At 37.8% G+C, this 20393-nt stretch overlaps 1 protein-coding gene across 4 annotated transcripts in view; it reads right to left on the minus strand.

The window, feature by feature from the left end:
- Positions 1 to 20393, minus strand: part of AFG2A (AAA ATPase AFG2A) — a 201908-nt gene that overhangs the window by 147643 nt on the left and 33872 nt on the right. For all 4 annotated transcript variants that reach the window (XM_085323911.1, XM_085323914.1, XM_085323913.1 and 1 more), the window contains 3 exons: positions 18513 to 18722; positions 7007 to 7060; positions 6533 to 6612 (listed from right to left, as the gene is read on the minus strand). In XM_085323911.1, coding sequence (XP_085180037.1) covers positions 6533 to 6612; positions 7007 to 7060; positions 18513 to 18722 — 344 coding nt within the window. The remainder of the gene's footprint in view (positions 1 to 6532; positions 6613 to 7006; positions 7061 to 18512; positions 18723 to 20393) is intronic.

The raw sequence follows: 20393 nt of genomic DNA on the forward strand, positions 1-20393 counted from the left end.
CATTTCCTTTCTTTCTCTTTTCCTCAGCATTTCTCCTTTGGGCATTCCTGGAAGTTAATCAAGTTGAAAACTGCAATCAATCATATCTATCAAGGAAGCAAGTACAGTTTAATTTGAAAGTGCTATAGACTAGAAGTGAATAACTAGACTAGATTACTCTTCATTAAAACAATATTTAAATAGAAAAGGTTCACTTTGTTCTGGAATAACTAAGTTTCTATTGTAAGTTTTAAGGACAATTATGTTCCACTTGTCTTTCCAAAAAAATATGTGCAAYGATTATAGCATTAATGTCAGCCAGTCATAGCCTGCCTGTGCCCATTTCACACAGATAAGGACACTTTTTTCCATAGCCAATGCCACAGCAGGAAGCAAGGCAGTAATCATTTATGCTCACTTCTGATTCTTCCAGTGTTAGTATCCATTCACAACCTGGACTCTCGTAGAAACCCAGACAGAGGCTCAAATTCACATTGAGGCATCTTGGAGGAGATCAACTTTACCACAGTACTCCTAMGCACCACAGAACACACTTACCTATGTTCATGGACTCAGAAGTCCCTCTAAATCTTGTAAATCTACCCAAACACTACCGTGATTGCAAGATGAAGGTTTACAGATCAAGCCCTGCTTTCATTCATGCCAATGCAAAGTCCTTACCAACTTTGAATGGGCACAAAGTCTCAAATTTCATAATTATAGTACAAGCTGATAAAATTACAAATGCTTTTTTTTAAACACAGGGAGATGACAGATTTAAAACACAATGTGATAAAGGATTCTTGCTAGACAAGAAGGTTGGTGAGTTTATTTTAAAAAGAATGGAGTTGCAAACATTTATCAGATATATGCAAAATATGTAGGTAATGCTATTTGTTAAAATTKTTGTTCCAAACAAACTCCAACACCTACTGTCTGATTAAATTGTTTTAAAACTTTACTTCTTCGCTATTCCTCATTAAGCCTGAAATAGAAAACTGGCACTGATGAGCAGCCTTTTTTTCCCCAAACGCTATTTCTAATGAGACAWCAAATTCCAAAAAAAATTAAAGAATTCAGAAAGCCATCAGGAAAATTCTGAATGCCTCAACTCTCCACTGCATCCAGGCACAGCTAAGACGTTGCAGAGAATTAGCTGATATTCCCTGAGTCACAGACAATCAGAACCAACATAACTCAGGAAAGTAAAGCTCCTTGTCTAGCTTAGCCCACTGCTAGAATGAAGTCCACCACAACAGAAGTACAGCATCGGAAAACTCCATTACTTCCTTGTATTTTTAGATCACATCTCTTTTACATTCTTCTTTTCCCATTTCACGAGTAATATTAGGATGACAATACTTCCAACTCTACTATTGTYGAGTTGCCATGTGCAAGGTTCTTTTCTGCTGAGAACCTCCATCCCACCTAATACCACTTTGCTTTGGGCCTGCAGAATCTAGTCCATGGGTTTCATCATTAGAACATCCCAGACTGTCGTCTTTCATGACAGAGACTAGTGATTACACCTAGCATTTGCATAAATACAAAAGTTCGACCACATGCTAAAGTGTACACTATAAATATGTGCTGAAGCATACATTCCAGAAAGACAGACAGCTTGGTTTAAAACCAGAAGATTTATCACAGCCCCTGTTAAAATCAGGGGTGCCACACTACAGCAGAGAAATTGCTGTTCTTCTAACTTCATTAGAACTCTGAGTGCCTCAAAAGYTAAGACTGCAAATATTTTAACAACTAAAATGAAAAGATCGAAAGATCGTTCATCTTTCAGAGGTTCTGAGCAACACAAACTGCTATCACAGTCATTTTGACTATYGCTTAGGAATGCAGAGAATGATCTTCTCTCCACAACCAACTACTGTAGTGTTACRTATCCTCCCAATCTACAGCATAATGTGCATCATCTGAAAAGCATCATCATACTGTACTTTCAGTGGGTTGGCACCAAGGTCCCTTCACTTCATCGCTTCAAGTCTTACCCCAAAAAGGTTATTAACAACAGCCTACCAACTTTTTGGGGGCTTCACAAGTTAAATGCAAAGTATTGATCTTTGTCCCCCCCCCTCTTTTTTCCTCTGAAATGGAATTTAGCAGTGTCTCTCACTTCAGCCTACAACATTTCACATCTCAGATTACAGGGATTTGCAGTTAAGAGGAAAAATGCTTTGCTTCTGAAAAACAAGAAAAGGAACAAATAATTCTATTGCTCAAAAATCCTAAAAATCCTACTTATATAAACAATGTCCATTTCCAAAGCTCATAGATTTCTTAAGTTCAGCAAACAGACTGTCTGTGCTGCATTTACACAGAGCTAAGTTCATTCATCACTTTCAAGTCTAATTACCAAGCCATTTCCCTCTTGGCAACCTCTAATGGCCAGAAGAATTAGGTTTAACATGGTCAGGATACCCAGGAATAACAAATACCCATAATACTTTGCAGCTGCACAATTTGTTAAGAGTCTTAAGCTTTGAATGGGGAAGGGATTACTTAGAGGCAAACATTCCTCTTCACAGGCTGCTGTATCTGGACCAGTCCTGTGGGTCTCACTTTAGCACAGGCTCTCCTACAAAGTCAACAACTTTCAACATCAGCTTTCCAAAGTAGGGAAAAAAAAAATCACTAGCTAATGGAACTTCATGTTAACTAGAGCCACAGAATGATGGAGATTTCTTGCATCACGTAGTTCACCTCTCCCCATGCCACGCTGTTCCTCACTGTACCTTGACCTGAGAAATTTCCATTTTGTGGGAAATATGTCAAATAGTAGGTTGTCCGAGCTTCTCCCTGTATGACCAGTTCTCAGTGCAAGAGAATTCATTATTAAAAGTCTTATTAAAATACCCCGAACATAGGGTAATAGAACAAAATGCCAAAATGAATACAACTCAAATTATCTTGGTTCATCTTCACTATCACATTGGAAACTCAGGTCCTTTATTCAGAATCACTCTCTCATCTTCATGCATCAAGGATCTCCAGATTTCTCCATCTAGCAACTGCTCCTTACACTGAAAAAATTTTATCCAGATATGTAGGATTATATTTTTGTAAACTCAGTCCCACTTTGATAMGTATCCAGCTCTCATCTTCATTCTCTCAATTAATATGCATTATTTTATTTTCTACATACAAAATGAGAAAAGGTAGGATCTTAGTTCATCTAGATATGGACTTTTAAGCGTACTGAATCAGAAATAATCTTTTCAGAAATAATATATGTTGACAATGAACAATATCACCTATTAACGTACTTTTTGCTGATTTCAAAGCATCATTTCTTGCAACTAACAAACATAGAATCAGAATCAGTAAGGTTGGAAGGGACCTCTGGAGATCATCTAGTCCAACCTCCCTGCTCAGCAGGATCACCTAGAGCGTGTTAGACAGGGTTGCATCCAGGTGGGCCTTGAAGATCTCCAGAGAAGGAGACTCCTCAACCTCTCTGGGCAACCTGGTCCAGGGCTCCGTCACTCTCACAGGGAAGAAATTCCCCCTCACAGTCAGGTGGAACTTCCTGTGCTTCAGTTTCTGCCCATTGCCTCTCGTCCTGTCACACGGGACAACTGAAAAGAGTTTGTCCCTGTCCCCTTGACACCCTCCCTTCAGGTACTTGTACACATTGATCAGATCCCCCCTCAGTCTTCTCTTCCCAAGGCTGAAGAGGCCCAGCTCTCGCAGCCGTTCCTCGTAGGGCAGGTGCTCTAGGTACAACTCCATTTCATATCACAAAACTGTTTATTTGCTTGACATGCATACGCTGGAAATGTGAAAGATGTTCCACTTTCACATGAGAAAACAGGTCAGTTCCTGCAGTATTTTCAGCATATTCTTTCTTTCTTCCACTCACTAAGAAAATACCTTCAATGCTGTTTACCTTAACATGAGTATTTGCCCAGTTACCAAAGCAAATAAACTACCAAATGAGTTACTGAAGCACTACTGGAACTTAGATTCATTTATTTGTGGTCATACTTCAGTGTACTGTGGAAAGTGTTCATTCTTTAATATACACAATAACGGCAACTTCGTTAGGCAATTTCTCTTGAATCTCCTGCTATTAAACTAATAACGAGTATTTCTTTASGGAGAGTGTTAGATGTTGTATTAAAATTATGGCGTTACGGCTTTGGAATGGATAAATAAATAAAACACTGGCAGACCTGAATGCAGCCACAGTGTTTGACATGGACTTATGGCTTCTGCAGTGACTCTGCCACATGATGCAAAGATGACATCACATTGAATGGTGCAACCAAGGAGATATCTTAGCTCTCTTAATTGACCTGTCACTGGTTATAATAAATTACCAAGTCTATTAACTTAGATATGTCTGCTGATGAGAAGAGATTGTTTAGTTATCTCTACAGAAGGTTTGGAGTAAAACATACACATTTTAAACCTGCACGCTGTGGTCAAATATAAATAAGTAATAATGGGTTAACGAATACTTGGCAAAGCGCTCTGAAGAGCAAAATCATTAAGCAATTAGTCAATGTTGTTTCACATCTGTATATCAGATCCGAACTATGCAAAAGATTGTCCTCACAACTTAACAGTTTAGGCTTTTCATTATCTCCAGACACAGTTAGGATTAGGAGATGTTACCTACCAGAGAGTTCTGAGATGCAGCACATTCTGCACAAAACCCACAACCCAGAGAATCCTAACAAGGATTTAAACTGAGAGGAAAAACTTCTATAAAGTGGTATCACAGAGTGTTTTTCACTGCCAAGACAGAAATAAAAAACAATTCAGCCAACAGAGAGGAGAGGGAGACAACATAAACAGGTGTTTCCTTGAGAACTTCAGTATGGTTAGTAATAGTACAGGAAATAGATCTCCAGAGGCCACAAATCATTAGCATCTCTAATGCATTTGCAAGTTCCTACTGTGCAAAATCAGCCTGTAAAAAAATGCCGTTTCTAATAAGTGCCTTGTCTGGTTTCCTACACCATTTAATTTCAGATGAATTTTATGAGAACTCTGCTACATATTTTACCTCCCATCTGGTTCAGATTTGACAATGAAATATTTGTGTGTCCCACCCTGTTCTTTTTAAAGCTCCCAAACCAGATGTCTCCAGCACAACATGACTGCAGCAGGTCATACTACATTCTTCAGCAAACTGTGCCAGGCYTACTACCCCCCACAGACAATTCCAGGTAATGTAAAATTGGGTTATTTACCCGCTAAAACAATGAAACAAACTCAGTGCCTTTAAGGCACTGTGTGAAAAGGTTGATTAAAATGTACTGTGTTTTATTCCTCCAAAAGGTTTTATCTTACAAAATACGAAGCAGTATTTCTGAAAGCTAAATGCTTTAATAATTGCAGCATGGGTAGATTTTTTCTGTTGGCTTGATTCCAGAACACATTTTTGCAACTTGTGTTGTGATAACAGGCACATAGGCAGGTGTTCTAACATTGTACCATAAGGTGGGTAGCATTTCTAGGAAGTTTACAAATTTTGAAGTGGCATATATTACATATAAGAAGGATGCTCATGAAGATGTATCTGCTCTTTTATCAATTTCAACACARAAAGTGCTCATTTGTTAGCAGTCTTACAGGGTAGGTCTATCTAGCAGAAGACGCTTCCTTATGTAAGTAAATGATTTGAGTTGCTGTAAAGTCAGAATGACACCTTTTATCCTTTTCTGCAGATACAAATGGCCATTTTGCAATGTAAAGGAATCTGCATAGAGGCTGAGGTTGCTTCTGTTCTAGAAAAAATGACAGAATACTAACGTGCCTTTAAACTGGACAAATACTTCCTACATGCATATATTTGAGAGTTTTTCATGCAAATCCAACAAGACATAAAAAATCTTGTACTAGTTCATGACAGGGAAAGGTATTTCATAGAAAGGCATTGCCCAAGAAAGCCTACTTACAGAGCCTTTCAAATCTAAAATGGTAGCAAGCAAAACCTSCTGTAATCCTTCCTCAGACAAAAGTTAAACTTGCAGACTGTCATAATCAAGGTGAAGCAGGACATTATAAAAAGATTATCATCTGCTTTCACAAGAATTCCTTTTTAATGTTGCACTTGAAAAGGCACACAAATTCCCCAATTTTTTCGTGACTTTTGTCCCTGTCCAGCAAAATATTTAAATATAGGCTTAAGTATATGAGGAGTCTCCCTGGAAACTCCATCAGTATATAGCATATGATCATACTCCTTGCTATATTAGGCCAACACAAAAGCCATGGGAAAAGAAAAAAGTTAGTTAGGAGCCAGGAAATAAATGCAAGTTAAAACCACAGAGAAAAGCTAAAGGGCATGAGAACCAGTAGACTCCTTCCTGCTAATGACATGAGAAAGGAGAAACTCCACCAGCTTACCTGTTTATGCCAAATTGAATATGCTTTAATATAAGTCACAAACACTGCCCCTCGGCCTGTAGAATGAATTTATTTAATAAAAGAATTCTAGAAGCATGATACACTTGCAATTGCTCTATGCTATTTTAGAGTAACTTATCAAAAAACAAATGACTATCATTTTTGCAACATCATTGCTTACCTTCCCCTCTCAACTGCCAGGGCATCTATTTCATCAAAGAAAAGAATTGAAGGAGACACTGCTCTGGCTTTCCTAAAGACCTAGAACAACAATGAAATATTCAGCTTTAAGGGATGGCAATTTTTTTTTTTTTTAACAGAACGCTATCACCCTCTGCACTCCAAAAGCTAAATGGCATCACAGAACAAACATAAGCCTTGCAGTCACTTTTAAAAAATAGACCTTTCAGTAATTATCCACAACACTGCGTAACACAAGCTTACAGTAAAAATTGTACTAGATCCTGAACTTGACATGCAGCACTAGGCCAGGGCAGGAGGATAAACAGCACAGAATGTCCCTTCTTGTTATCTTAAAAATTCAAACTGCAGGAGGTTTTCTTGGAAAGTTTAAAGGTATCCTTATAAGCACAGAAGAATCTGAATATCAAAAAAGCTTAATGTATAACATTATGTATAGTTTGCACCTTCTCACCTCTCTCACTGCTCGTTCGGACTCACCAACATATTTGTTCATTAGCTCAGGTCCCTGCAAAATTAAAAAAAGAAAAACAACTTTATTACATATATACAAAATGGCTGAGACAATTTACCAATGCCACCTTATTGATACTCTGTCGGGAGGATTTTTGATAATTTCTCACCTGCAAAAACCTTATTTGTGCATTTTTTGGCTTACCTTCCACCCATTCTGTTTTCTCCCATTTGCCATAGAACTTTGCATACAAGTGACCATGCTTGTAGATTAGTCCCTTTATCTCATAACRCCTACCTAACAGTTTTTGAGAAATGGAATTCACAAAAACCACCCAAACAAAAGAAATACTTCAGGGTTATTGGAAGCTGCTGGCTGAGCAACAGCAACAAGGGGGGCTGTAATTCAGCCAAAAAGATGAATTACAGAAAAGCATTCACTTGTGCACTCAAGTGCAAGCAGTCCTACCCATCTAGACACCAAAACAACAACCTAAGCCCACTGGTAAAAGCACTCCTTTGACTTTGACAAATTTCAGGTTCAGAAGGAAGAAGCTACCCCAACAGCATGCCTGAAACTATCCCTAAGATGCCCTGTCACCAGAAAGAAAGGTGTCCCATGTCTCAGCTCATTCACATTCATTCCCCTCTCTGCTGAGAGGGCCAAGCTCAATTATTAGTGCCAGCTGCTGCAGTGCCTGCTTATACTCACAGCCCTGTCCACAAGGAACAAACCTGAAACCACAGGGTCAATGTTCAAATTTTAAAACAAGTACTTACAATTACAAAAGTTGAAAACAATGGAGAATATTCTCAGAGTATTTTTCTGTTCTGCTAAATCCTGCAGGACAGGCTGCTAAAAAATGCTTCTTAAKGGGACCAAGAGTCTCATGGGATTGCTAATGACGCATTGAACTCAGCCTGGTTTGCATCAGCCTTGACCTACAGCTGCTACCAACGATGATTACTTGCTGCTCTGAATGAAATGAGCCAGTGACTTCAGTCTATTTTCTAGGGAGCAGATGTCCTCACAATTTCACCAGCAGAAATGACATCCGACTTCACAGCATCCAAATTGAACAATCTTCCTACGCTCCAGTGCTTTGCATACCTTCAGGTAAAACTCTAAGCAGAACAGTAAGGAAGCTTTAATCAACAGTTATGCTAGAATTAACTTGTATTGGAAGACATACATTTACACGTTGGCACTGAAAAAAGGTGCTGATATAACATCTCTTTGAAGGGAACCATCTGGAATTATGACATAGATCAGTATGCTGTAGATTCAATGCTCTAAAAATGCAGGGCATTGTTTTTCCAGACTTTCCTTTCATACTCATTTTCAGCCTTGCAGTAAGTGTACTGACTTTATCTTGACACTGGCACCATCAGAAAGCAAATGTGCATTTGTTTAGGAAAGAGCGCATACCCTAAAATAAAAAGCATAGCTTGCCTGATACCAGCAAAGCATCCATGTTATAGCACTATATATGCAATGGCACCATCCATTACCCAAAGGAACAGGTGAGATGCAGCAGTAACCAGACCTACTTTACCACACGAGTAAGACCAACTGGGTAAGGGATGGAAAAAGAGTAACATGTCTTGCCAACAGGAAAAAGAAATGATACAATTAGCACAGCTTTCCTTCATCAACATCCACCCCTAAAACAACTGGTGCAGTAGCTAAAGTGTCACCTGCAGGCAATCAACAGTTTAAAAATTTGACGCTGTTGATGAAGAACACAGAAAAGAAAAAGGGAGGGAAAAGGGAGCAAGAGAGAAAACGAGGCCTTTCCCTGTTCGTTGTGGACACCAAACATGAGAAGAGCGCAGCAGTTTGTGCAGAAGAGGTTTGTAGTTCAAAGAGACAGCATCCAGCTGCTCTGGGCCCTTGCCATTCATGTTCTTTGCAGATGAGGAATCTGATAGTGTGGATCTAACAAATCCATAAGCAACTAGAGAGCAGTTTTCCCTTTCTGTCTTGCTCTTCACTGATCCAAGCTGATACACTGGGAAACTTCCACAGACTCTGCCCACAACTACAGATTTTTTTTTCCACTTTTTCTTGGAATCTGTGGACCTTCTCTTTCATGCCCTCATTCTCACAAGTAACGTTCAATTCTCACTGAAGTCAATATTACACAAACCAGTGCCAGTACTGCACTCTTCTAGTACGACAGACAACATCAAATAGTCTGACATTTTCTCTTCCTTTGTCTCAGCAACAAATACTTAAAACCAAAACTACCCAAATTACTCTCTCTGAGCTTTCAGGTACAATATCATTTCAGAYGCTTGAAGTTTTATTTTTAATTAAGCATTAAAATACAATCAAGGCAACATCAAAGTAATAAATACTGTTTAAAATGCTTCCAAAGGGAATTATTTTGAACATGTGGTTTTGCTGTATGCTTTGACATGAAGTTTTTTCCTGTTTYGCTCTTCATTAAGAAGAAACACCATGTGAAAGACGTGTATGAGTTAATGACCTGTGCCTCTTCATGGAGAATTTTCATGAAAGTTGATTTTAAGCAGCTCTCATAGTTCACCTCGCACAAATACCAAAACCACCATTCAGAACCAAGGTCTTTATTACAAGTGCCTTGGAATTCCTATTACACATGGCAATAAAGGAAAGGATTCCAAAAAAAGAGAAAGCACGCACAGAAGAACTGGTAAACACTTTGTCTAATGCAAACACATAAAACCACAACACAAAAGCTAGAAATGTTCAAAGATACTTGGCAGAGAAACTGCATGAGGTAAGCTCTGCTCCAACATGAGCTGAAGCTCTACCTTACTCTGTCTGAAAATGGGTCCATCTTTGAGATCAGTGGTAGTTCTTTAAAGATATGCCTTCTCTATCACAAGCAGTCTAAAGCCATTTGTCAGAAAGTCACCTGCTGACAGCTGAACACAGTTCTCAATTTTCACAAAGCTTATCTTCTCTTTTTACAAAGTTTGCTTAGAAGTTGGTGGCCACTCAAGAAATACTGGGAGTTCTTTTATATTTCTATGCTTTGCTAATGCTTTAAAAACAAACGACATGAACTGCACTTAGTCAGCAAAGTGACAATTGGTAAAACACCATTTTTGGCCTGTAGGTAACCATAATGTTTCATTTAAAATTTGCCGACAGCTGCTAATATGCTGACCAAGATGTCCTAGCAACAAACGGAAGGGTTTAATGAGGCATAGCTCAGTTCTATTCTGCAACAAGCAATCTTCCATACAAAGGGATGTGAAGAAACAAAACCTGTTTCTTCTGCCCATTTGCACAATGACTCCAAAACCAGCAAAAGATTTGGAGGAGGAAGTTGGCAGGAGCAGTGGTAGCTTAGCCATGCATATAAGCACACACTATTTGTGAGTTACAGTCCAGACTAATAGTATAAAATCTGCCAATTCAGGCACACACTATACTGCTGAAATATCCAGAGTTTTGTTTATTCAGCCTCAAAGTAGAGATAGTTTCCATGTACGCTCTGTTTAAAGAATATCCCATCGTCGTTTACAGGAGACATTCCCCTTCTATCATGAAACCTTCCACTTGTTTATAGTCTGGGTTGGTTGTGGGTTTTTCTCTTACACTGATTTCTTTTGAAAAGGAGAAAGAAAATAGAAAATTCCTTACCTTTAAAACTTGATCAGAATAAGCTCTTGAAAGATTAACTGCACAAAATATAAATACTCCGTACAAAGCCTTCAACTTGAGATAAGCTTATGTACACATAATTATGACATAAGTTCTCAAAGAGGTTTTTAAACTGCAAGAGTAAAATCTGGTACCCGTGAAATTTTTATAATCAGTGCTTAGGTCCACTGGGGGATTTCTTCCACCTAAAATACTAGGGAAATGACTTTAAGCTGATACGAAATTTAGTCGGTGACTTCCCTCTGTACACCATTTTTTTACTGTTTTGACAACCAGGGAAGTATACATACACCTATGTATACTTGTTGAGCCAGCTGGACACTGCTCCAAATTTCACTAATCCACAGCTCTGTCCATAGGGTTCTAAAATACCGGTATAAACAGACACRAAAGTTCTGGGCTGCAACACACTGAACTAAGTTAACTACAGAGTATGATCCATATTTTTAAGAACTTACAGAATCAGAGAATTTATATTATATCCTACAGATTACTCTGAAATACACAATACAAAATTCCTTCTTTGCCATGCTCAAAGAAGAAATGATCAAACAGACATTAAAATATCAGCCAAATAACTAATATTTAATTTCGAACTCAGTATTGAGAAATTGAGATCTTTACCATGAACCTAAAAGAAAAAAAATAAATAAAAGAAAGAAAAGAAAAGGAAAGGAAAGGAAAGGAAAAAAAAGATGTCTGGATGGCAAAATAAGCTTTTAATTATTCAAAATGAGTATCTACAGCAAGGTAACRGAGGGGGAGGATTTCTTCCTTCCTCTAATCTCARCAGCAAATCTCAACTATATCATCTATAGCACAATCAAACCAAAATAACATATTACTCAGGAGGGCTACAGGAAAGAGAGTTAGCAAGATAAACAATAAGACTTCCTTTCTTTTAACAGTAAGGCTATTTCTGATGCAGAGATTGCACATGATTAGTTAAGCTATACATGAGAAAAATACTTGCTCATAAAATGCATTATAGTTGCTTGTTAAGAATAAAGCCTGGTTCTTCTCTTTTAATGTTGCTGAATGATTTAATCTGTATCCTTCACAGAGTCTAAGTAGCATTTAAACCTCCAGGCTCAGTACAGTTTCACCACTTTAATCACTTCCTCTCCCTCTGACCTGCTTTCCAAAGGACCTTAAAATAAACCTGTTGACACCTGTCTGGTGTTTTAAAAACTTAAATTTAAACAGGTGCTTGTAGGTTCCAAAGTATCTAGGGGAGTTGGTTGGCAAAAATTGTAAACTGCAGTCCACGCAACTAAGTTTATAAAAGCAGTGTAATTAAATTGCTCAAGGCAAATACAATCTCCATTTTTCTTTATCAACATGACTCAGAATTGACTTGTTTCCCTTTTGCTGTGACTAATAAACTTCAATGACAATCCTTCAAGGCTTCTTTATGTAATACAGAAGCCAATATTTGTAGTGCTGAGTGAACTCACCATAAACATTGAATTAAATTGACTGCATGCACCAGTGCATCCAGAGAGGGCCCTGCTCAGCACTCAGGCATAACCACCACTCACATTTATCAGGATTTTGTGTGCTKAAGTAGTGCTGCGCAAGCACAGGCACAGCACTAGTAAGTCAGAGGCGAAATTCTATCATAACAAACAGAGCTGAAGCAGATCTAGAAGATAACCCATCCCACTCATTCCCCTTATCCACAAAGAAAGCCCTTCACAAATCATTCCTATCTGTCACGGACTTTCAGCACCCGTTCTTATTCATGAGACYGCATTTAGCCACCGTGCCAGCTTTCAAGCTGAAAGGCTGCCATCCACTACTCCACCTCAAACCAGGCTTGATACCGTCAGGGCAGGATGCAAGTGGGATCAGAAATGAACTATCAAGATGACACGGAACTAACCACTCATGCCACGAATCGCATTCAGCTGCCAACATTTCACCACTCCAGCAACACCAGATTCCATGATTGCTGCTTTTGCCATGTCCTGATTGCTGACAAATCCCAGGCAACTTTAACAGAGAGAGAAAGTAGGTGATAATAAGAACCAGTCTTGAAACATAACCAAAAATGGATAAGGGAACAAAGGGGATTACTTTCTGGGTGCATATTCATGTAGGGGGAGTTTATGGTAAGGCTGCATAAACGCCTTTATTTTCAGTTGTGTGAAACATATTCAAGCCTTAGGATTAAGAGAGTTCATTAAATTATCTCAAATTGCTATCTCTTGTGGAAAATGTTATTTAAACATCAGACATTTTTCAAAATACAGCGCATATTAGTTTCATTATCTGCTAATTAAATAATGTGTTACTGTAAATCATCTTTTTTGTTGATTTTATTAAATGTTTGCCAGAGTTTCTTATAAAACCACAACGCTTCTTCATTTTTAACCTTAAAACATTTTTAACTCAGTTAGTCACCACCTCAAAACTTTCTTATTCCATGCTTCTGCTCACAAACACAGCTCAAGAAGAGCTTGCTGAAATCCTTGTCAGAAGGCTAAACTATCTTCCAAAAATTCAGCGACAGTTCTTCACAAAGTAAAGCAGCCGGCCTTTCCAAGTCTCGTTAATCTGTTCTAACTGCCGCAGCCAAGAGCTGAAGGGAAAAGCAGAGGAAGCTTCAGTTGGAAAATATTTTGACGTAATTGACCCAGATGACAAACTAAACTTAAGTACATGTCAAGCATGGGGAGTGGTACAAAAGCATTTGCAGGGTGATATAGGAAGTTAAATCAAGCCAAGATGAAGTCAGAGCTCAGAGAACAGTGTGTATTTTTGTAATTAATGCTAATTGAAAAAAGAGAAGAAAGATTCTTTCAGCCCAAGCTCTTAAGTAACAGAAAATAGAATATCAGAAATATTTTCTAACAAAATTCTAACTTCTCCATAGTTGGAGCTCCTACCTCATATAAAATATTCAAATATTTTAGAGTAGTATAGTACATTTCATTAGTACTACTGACTTGTTCAGTGTTAATGTACTTCAACACTTCTTGCCACTGTTTTTTTCAATACTGCTTTCATGCTCCATCATGTTTACAATACTCAGTGTGTCTCACTTACAGACCTGAAGTCTAAAGGGTTTATCTTTTGAAGATCTAAGTTTTCTGAAAATTCAAGCTGTGTTTTGTCACTGTCAGTAGGCTGGGTATCACTTTGTTTTGATTTTAAACATACAAATAGACAAACACTGCTTTCTAAAAAGAAAGAAATCAGCAGATAGAGAAGAACCAAAGTTTCAACCCTTACAAGTATATAGAAGTTGCATAGTTTTTCTTGTTACTTATTTTGCAAATTCAGGTAATCTGAGAAAATGGAACTCAAAGTCTATTGTCCATATAGCCCTGAGCAAAAGCCTCCTTAAGTTAGTAGAAACTCATCCTCTAATTTAAGCAAGCTTGGGATAAGTAGGAGGTAATGCCAGATACCACCAGCAACACACAGTAATGCCAGATACCACGAGGCATATGGGCAACTGAAAGAGCAAAAGGATTATTCAGTCCCCATGATGCTTTACAGTACTGTCAGCTACAGAGCCCCTTAGCACTAGGTGATGAAACTTATCCTGAGGAAATGCAAAGGTACCTACCAAGCTTACAGCATAAGAATAGATTCCCATGTTCATTCTGAAACAGGTTAAAAACAAGTCAATGGTTTGCTTAGTAAGGTTAGTAAGAGAGTAAGGTTAATTACCTACATACCATAATAATAAGGGAAATAAAAATCCACACAGATTCTCTGCAAGCTGCTTCTCAGAAACCCAACAAAAAATCCATGAAGAAAAGCAATATTCATTAGATTAACACAATAATAAAACTTTTCCTAAAAAAAAAAAAAAAAATCCAAAAGAACAGTAGTAATAAATCTAAACAAATTAAGATGCAAGACAAATGCAGGTATAAGTATTATCTTTGTTACCAATCTATCCAATATAGTAAGATACAAGAAGTGTCCTCCAAAATTATTCTTATTATATCACTATCAAATGTTAGCAGTCTAATCAACATATGTCTCAAAAAAAGCATCCAAAGCTGACCCTAAGTGCAGGAAATGCCAAAACAGGACAGAAAGGTACCCACCAAGCAAACTGTCAAAAGAGGGAACCCACCCCACACAAACAATGCAAGGATACAGGGTTTCATTTTCTTCATGTTCAATTTCAGAAAAATTAGATGGCATCAAAAGCAAAAACGTCACAGAGACAGTTGTACATAACAGAGAGCTGTCATCAGCTTGGCAGAAGCTGAAAATTATATCCTGTATCCTATTAATAAGTCCAACATCTGTGTATAAATTTTCTTTTTCCATTGGTAACAGAAATGCATAAAATACATTTCTGAGAAAAAGCTTCYGGTCCCGCACAAGAGGAGCACGGAGAAGTACAACAGTGTGTACAAAGTTGAGAGAAATAAGAACTCAACCAGATCAAAAGCACTGATAAAGCAAGACAGATGTTCAAACACTGAAGAAAAAGAAAAATCCTAATTCATTTGTTTACATAGTCTTATACTTGCTAATATCCACAACTGCAAAACACTGAAATCTTTCCAAGAAGATAACAACAACTAATTTACCCTTTTGTAACAAGCTTTTTGATGGAAAAAGAGAGTCAAGATGTCCACTAAAACCCTGAAGAGCATCAAGAGCTACAAAATAGATTTAGAAAGGGGCAGTGGGAAGGAACAGGAAGGGCTTTCCCCAGAAAGTAGCTGACAACCTCCTTCCCAATAAATTTAGCAGATGCATTGTATGAAGGAGACAAAYAGTCAAATGAAGAATTAAAAATGAACAATTCCCTCAGGAATTATACATAAAATTGCTTTGTTAGAAACAAACAAACAAACAAACAAATCTTTTCTCTGGAAAAGCAAAAGGTCACCAGTCTTGGTAAAAATACTGCTATAAAAAGTTTTGGCCAAATATCAAACAGCATGTGTATAGAAGGGTCAAACGCCATAACAATAACCCTTCCAACTTCACAATAGATTTCAAGAGAAAACAACATGCAACATCAAACATCTGCTATCACATTATTTCCTCGGCTCCTCTGCCCAGAAATTACATCTACACTTTGCCTATCCTCCATGCCATACTACAGACAAATGGTACATACTGCACCATTTGGCTATGCTTCCTACAGCATTATGACAACCAGCCTTTCCAAAGATACATGGAAAAGACACATTTGAACAGATTTCTTATAAACTAGTAGAAATATCTTATTCAATAGAGTGAGCTGGGCAAACTGAAGAGACATTGCACAGACACATCTGGAGGAGCAGTGCCAAGCTTTTTGGGTTCCAGACTGGGGTTGAGAGATACCAACTGCACTGAGCCATACAGCTGATCTACACAAGCAGAGTGGGACTTTGCCCATCTATATTTAATGTTCTGTGCACATAAGTAGGCCCATCTTCCAAAAATCACTGGACCAAATAAGTGCCGCACATAATGTACTCAGTTTCTTCTCAGGTTTCAGACACACAGGAGAAAGATGAAACCCAGCAGCAGGCTCCCACAGCCATAGCAACTCCTCTTGTCTGTAGTCCACCCTTGAGAAGAACCCCACAGCCCTGAGCCACCTTAATTATACTAAAAGAGTATACATATTCTACAGCCAGTATAGCAGACATGTTTCATTAAGATCATTTATTTGGGGCAAGAGAGACTGGAAAAAGCCAGTGTGTAAAGTAAATTATCAAGAAACACACTTTGGTTTCAAAAAGCGTGGTATCACTTACAGAAAAAGCCTTTCGAGGCATAATGAGGAGAAAGGGAAAATTAACAGGACTACAAGCTACAAAAAGCCCTCTCTTTTGAAAAAAAAAAAAAAAAAGCATCACATTCATCTACTTTGAATTTATTGCAGGAGTACATGGAGTAGAGATGAATTCAAGTCTGAGGTGCTTTAAAAAACACTACAGACAATGATGTTTAACACATTAAATATGTGATGGATTTTGCCTTTTCTGTCCAGGAAGCAAATGCAAAGTTAGGGAAAGTGGGCTCTGTTCCCTTCCTGGAGTTAACATATCCATGGCTGGATATACTCCAGAGAAGTGCCTCTTAGAACATCTGTACATTGAATGTTTGGGCAGTTGTAGGCCAAGGTACTTAAACTGACAGAGAATAAAAAGCAGTTTTCTCAAGCCAGACACTTCTGTTGCACTTGTCAGCAGCAATGGTTTTTGTACCTTTACAAAATACATGGTGAAGAAATGCTGCATTATTGTATTAAAAAAAAAAAAAAAAAAAAAAAAAAACCCTTCATACCGGTGTACTTCCTGGAAAACTCGCACACAACATGCCCCCAAATGGAAAAGGTGGCTTGTGTTAATGTTAATAAAGTGCATGTTAGCCATTTGTGATGCAGTTAGACTGATGAATACATGATAGCAAACATAATCATTATTAACTGTTTTACTGTTTTGAGGGTCTTTGGGCTGGGTTTTTTTTGCCCCCCCCCTTTTTTTTTTTCTTTTACACTACTGCTGTTGTTCCTATCCTTTCAGGCGTCAATGCTTTGGGCAGCTTTGGACAAAACAAAGAAGGAATGTTTTCCTGAGCAGGGCAGGAGGAAAAGGTTACCTTGTTTACCAGTAATTCTGGAGTACAAAGAACTACTTTGTAAGGAAGAGGCAGTAAGGCTWGCGTTTCTTAAGGGCAGAGGTTTCCAAGGCGCTTCTTGTTGATATATTTGTGACCCAGAGGCATGGCTTCAACACCAGGAAGCACAGGCAATGGAGGGCTGCTGGCTTAAGGGTCAGTGCGAGTGCCTCAGCCTCCCAAGAGGATAAGGTCCAGAGCCACACCGACAGTCTCACTGAAAGGATAGGCAGAGGAGGGAGCTGTGTAGAAGCTACCACCACAGACTGCTCTGCGAGTAAAGAGATGGTCAACAGAAAAGTGTACATGGTCTAACTGTTGAGCAGGAGGTACTTTCAAAACAAAAACACTTAAATGTTTTTTCTTGCACTTCATTAACATTCTGACACAGCTGCAAGACTACTTGGATGTGGAATCACTCTACTATCTTTTTTTTTGTTCCTACGCATTGAAGTTCAATATTATTATTAAACTTTCCTTCATGCATTTTCCATATGCCCCACAGTAATTAATTACAATTGATTCGTATCATGAATCACACAAACGATTCATAGGCAGTGAATTCTAAAATATCTCTATATTTGAAGTGTTTCTTAATACTAAGAGAACATCCCACTTACACAAGAGTATTCCGGGTAGAAGTTATTTTGCAAACTTTCTAGAAACTAATGAACAGAATGATTTCCCCTGAAAAACAGGCTAATAGGGCAAGAAAATCCTGTAATGAAATATCAATATTAAGATAAACAAAGCAACTTTCTTGAGGAATGAAGAGAAATGTAAATAATTCTTACAGTWAGTAGTTCATACAGTTAAAATAGGTACGCACTATCCTATCTCAATTGCATTTCATTCATAGTGCTTTARGAATTTTACTGTTTTGATTTGGAGAAACTTTTCAAATAATTCTAGTCATTTAAATTTTTCACTAAAATAAAGCATTTAGATGCTACTAAATAGCTTACCCACCCCTTCAACATGTTACTTCTGTGCTCTGATTAAAACATATATATATATTTATATATATATATACACACACACACGAAAAAATATATACATATACACACACAAAAAAAACACTGGTCTTTTTCATTATAAAACACAAACCTTGCTTCAGATTTACAAAGTGTTTGTTGTAGTACAAATGATAACTAGAAAAACTAAGAGCTACTGGATTCTAGCACTGGCAATTGGTAAACCGTCCTCAGTAAGTTGTTACCGTGGAAATAAGAAAATRCAAGAATAAATGGCCTACCTTCACTGCCAAGAAGTTGAGACCACTTTCATGAGCCAAAGCTTTTGCTATCATTGTTTTTGAGCATCCAGGAGGTCCATAGAGCAGCACACCTTTTGGTGGCTGAATCCCCATTCGGATGAAGGAGTCGGGATGTTTGAGTGGCCATTCAACTGCCTGTTTCAATTTCAGTTTGACATCTTCTAGTCCTCCTATGTCTGACCAAGATACCTGAAAAGCAGACCATTTTGCTAAATTCAGAATACAGAGCAATGTAGAACGTGTCCTGCTTCTTTCATGAACTACTTTTTCGAATGAGTCATTTCTTCAAAAAGGCTTTTAAACAACAAGATTCATTTTACACTGGGGGTAAAAAAAAAAAAAAAAAAAAAAAAAAAAAAAAAAAGAAAAAAAAAAAAAAAAAAAAAAAAAAAAAAAAAGTATCTACTTCAAAGATCAACAAAATATAGAAAAAAAACAACAGAACAACAAAATATCATGCAGGCAACAACACCTTCTGTGACCATTACTGAAATCATAACTGATTTCTCTTTTACACACTGCTGATGTAGAATTTGTAAATTACTTTGATGTCTTCCTTGAAGAAAAGGACTGTATGAGTTCAAGAAAGTTTTATTTAAAACTACCACAGTAAGGTCCTGACTCTAGTTGTATAATCCTATGAAGCTGCACAGGACTAAATATTAGGATTTTTTTAGGGAGTCTATCGCTTTCCAACACTACCACTCCTGTTCAAGACTCAGGCACTGCAGATTTGACAAGAAGCTTAAAAATAAACAAACTACCAAACAGACAACTATCTACAGGAAAAAAAGAATTACGTTCAAAACCAACTGTAGTTAAGTTTGCGCTGTTAAAGACACAAGACAGGTCTTAACTGATGCATCCTACTCAAAATAGCATCTTGATCTATGCAACAGCACAGATCTAAAATCTGATATTCTTTTCCTTGCACAATTGTAAACCAACCACAGAATTTTCCCCACATCCCCCCAGCCTGTTCTTTGTTCTGTCAGCATCCTTTCCAATCCACGCAAAATATTAAACATATCAAAAGGCACCTGCATTAATTGACCTTCTGTCTTAAGACACTCTTCCAAAAATTTATTAGACATAAATCACACTTCAATTCTGGAAAGTCAGATGGATTTGAAACACAAGTAGAACATTTCCAAGACCTAACATATCAGCCTTACTGCTGACTCTGAAAATTGTTGTCCCTCCTGGCTCTTCCCCATTTCGAGTTCCCTGGTATCAGAACACTGACTGGAAACTAAAAGAACGTTGCTGAATGAGGCAATTCAGACTATTGTCGAAGAACAAGAAAATCTGCAAATGGTGCTCAGTACAAGCAAATTGTAAACCAAATAAAACTTCTCATCAATTGTCAGTCTTTGACATAGAAGAAAATTACAAAGATAACAGAGAGTAAACACAAAAGATGAACCCGCATGGGTCAACCACTCCTAAGTGTTAGAGTTCAAAGGCTAATTGGAAGGTGAGGAGTTGCTGATCTGCTGCCAGAAGTGCATGTTGTCTCTCACATTAGGAATATGTTAAAGGAACTCTAGAAAAAAATCTTTTTATTTTTCTTAGTGATCAGCAGCTTCTGGTTCTTAAATAAATAATTACTTTATAAGCCTGAGGAAGTACAAAATATGTAGAGCTGATAGCCATTGTCTACTAAGAAGCCTAAAAGGGATCTGCCAAACGCAGAATTCTGCCAAAAGCAGAATTCCTTTACCCCCAAAAAAATGTAGAAAAGAAACACAAATTTAGTAAGGGTCAGAGCAAAGAGAGGCCTGAAACAGATGCAGCAGAGGAACCCAATAGCAGAAGAAGGAAGGTTTTAGCAGAGGCATTACCAAAGCAGCATACCAG

This window comes from Rhea americana, unplaced genomic scaffold (assembly GCF_003343005.1).
Source record: "Rhea americana isolate MKP2758 unplaced genomic scaffold, rheAme1 scaffold_89, whole genome shotgun sequence".
NCBI classification, from domain to species: Eukaryota; Metazoa; Chordata; class Aves; order Rheiformes; family Rheidae; genus Rhea; species Rhea americana.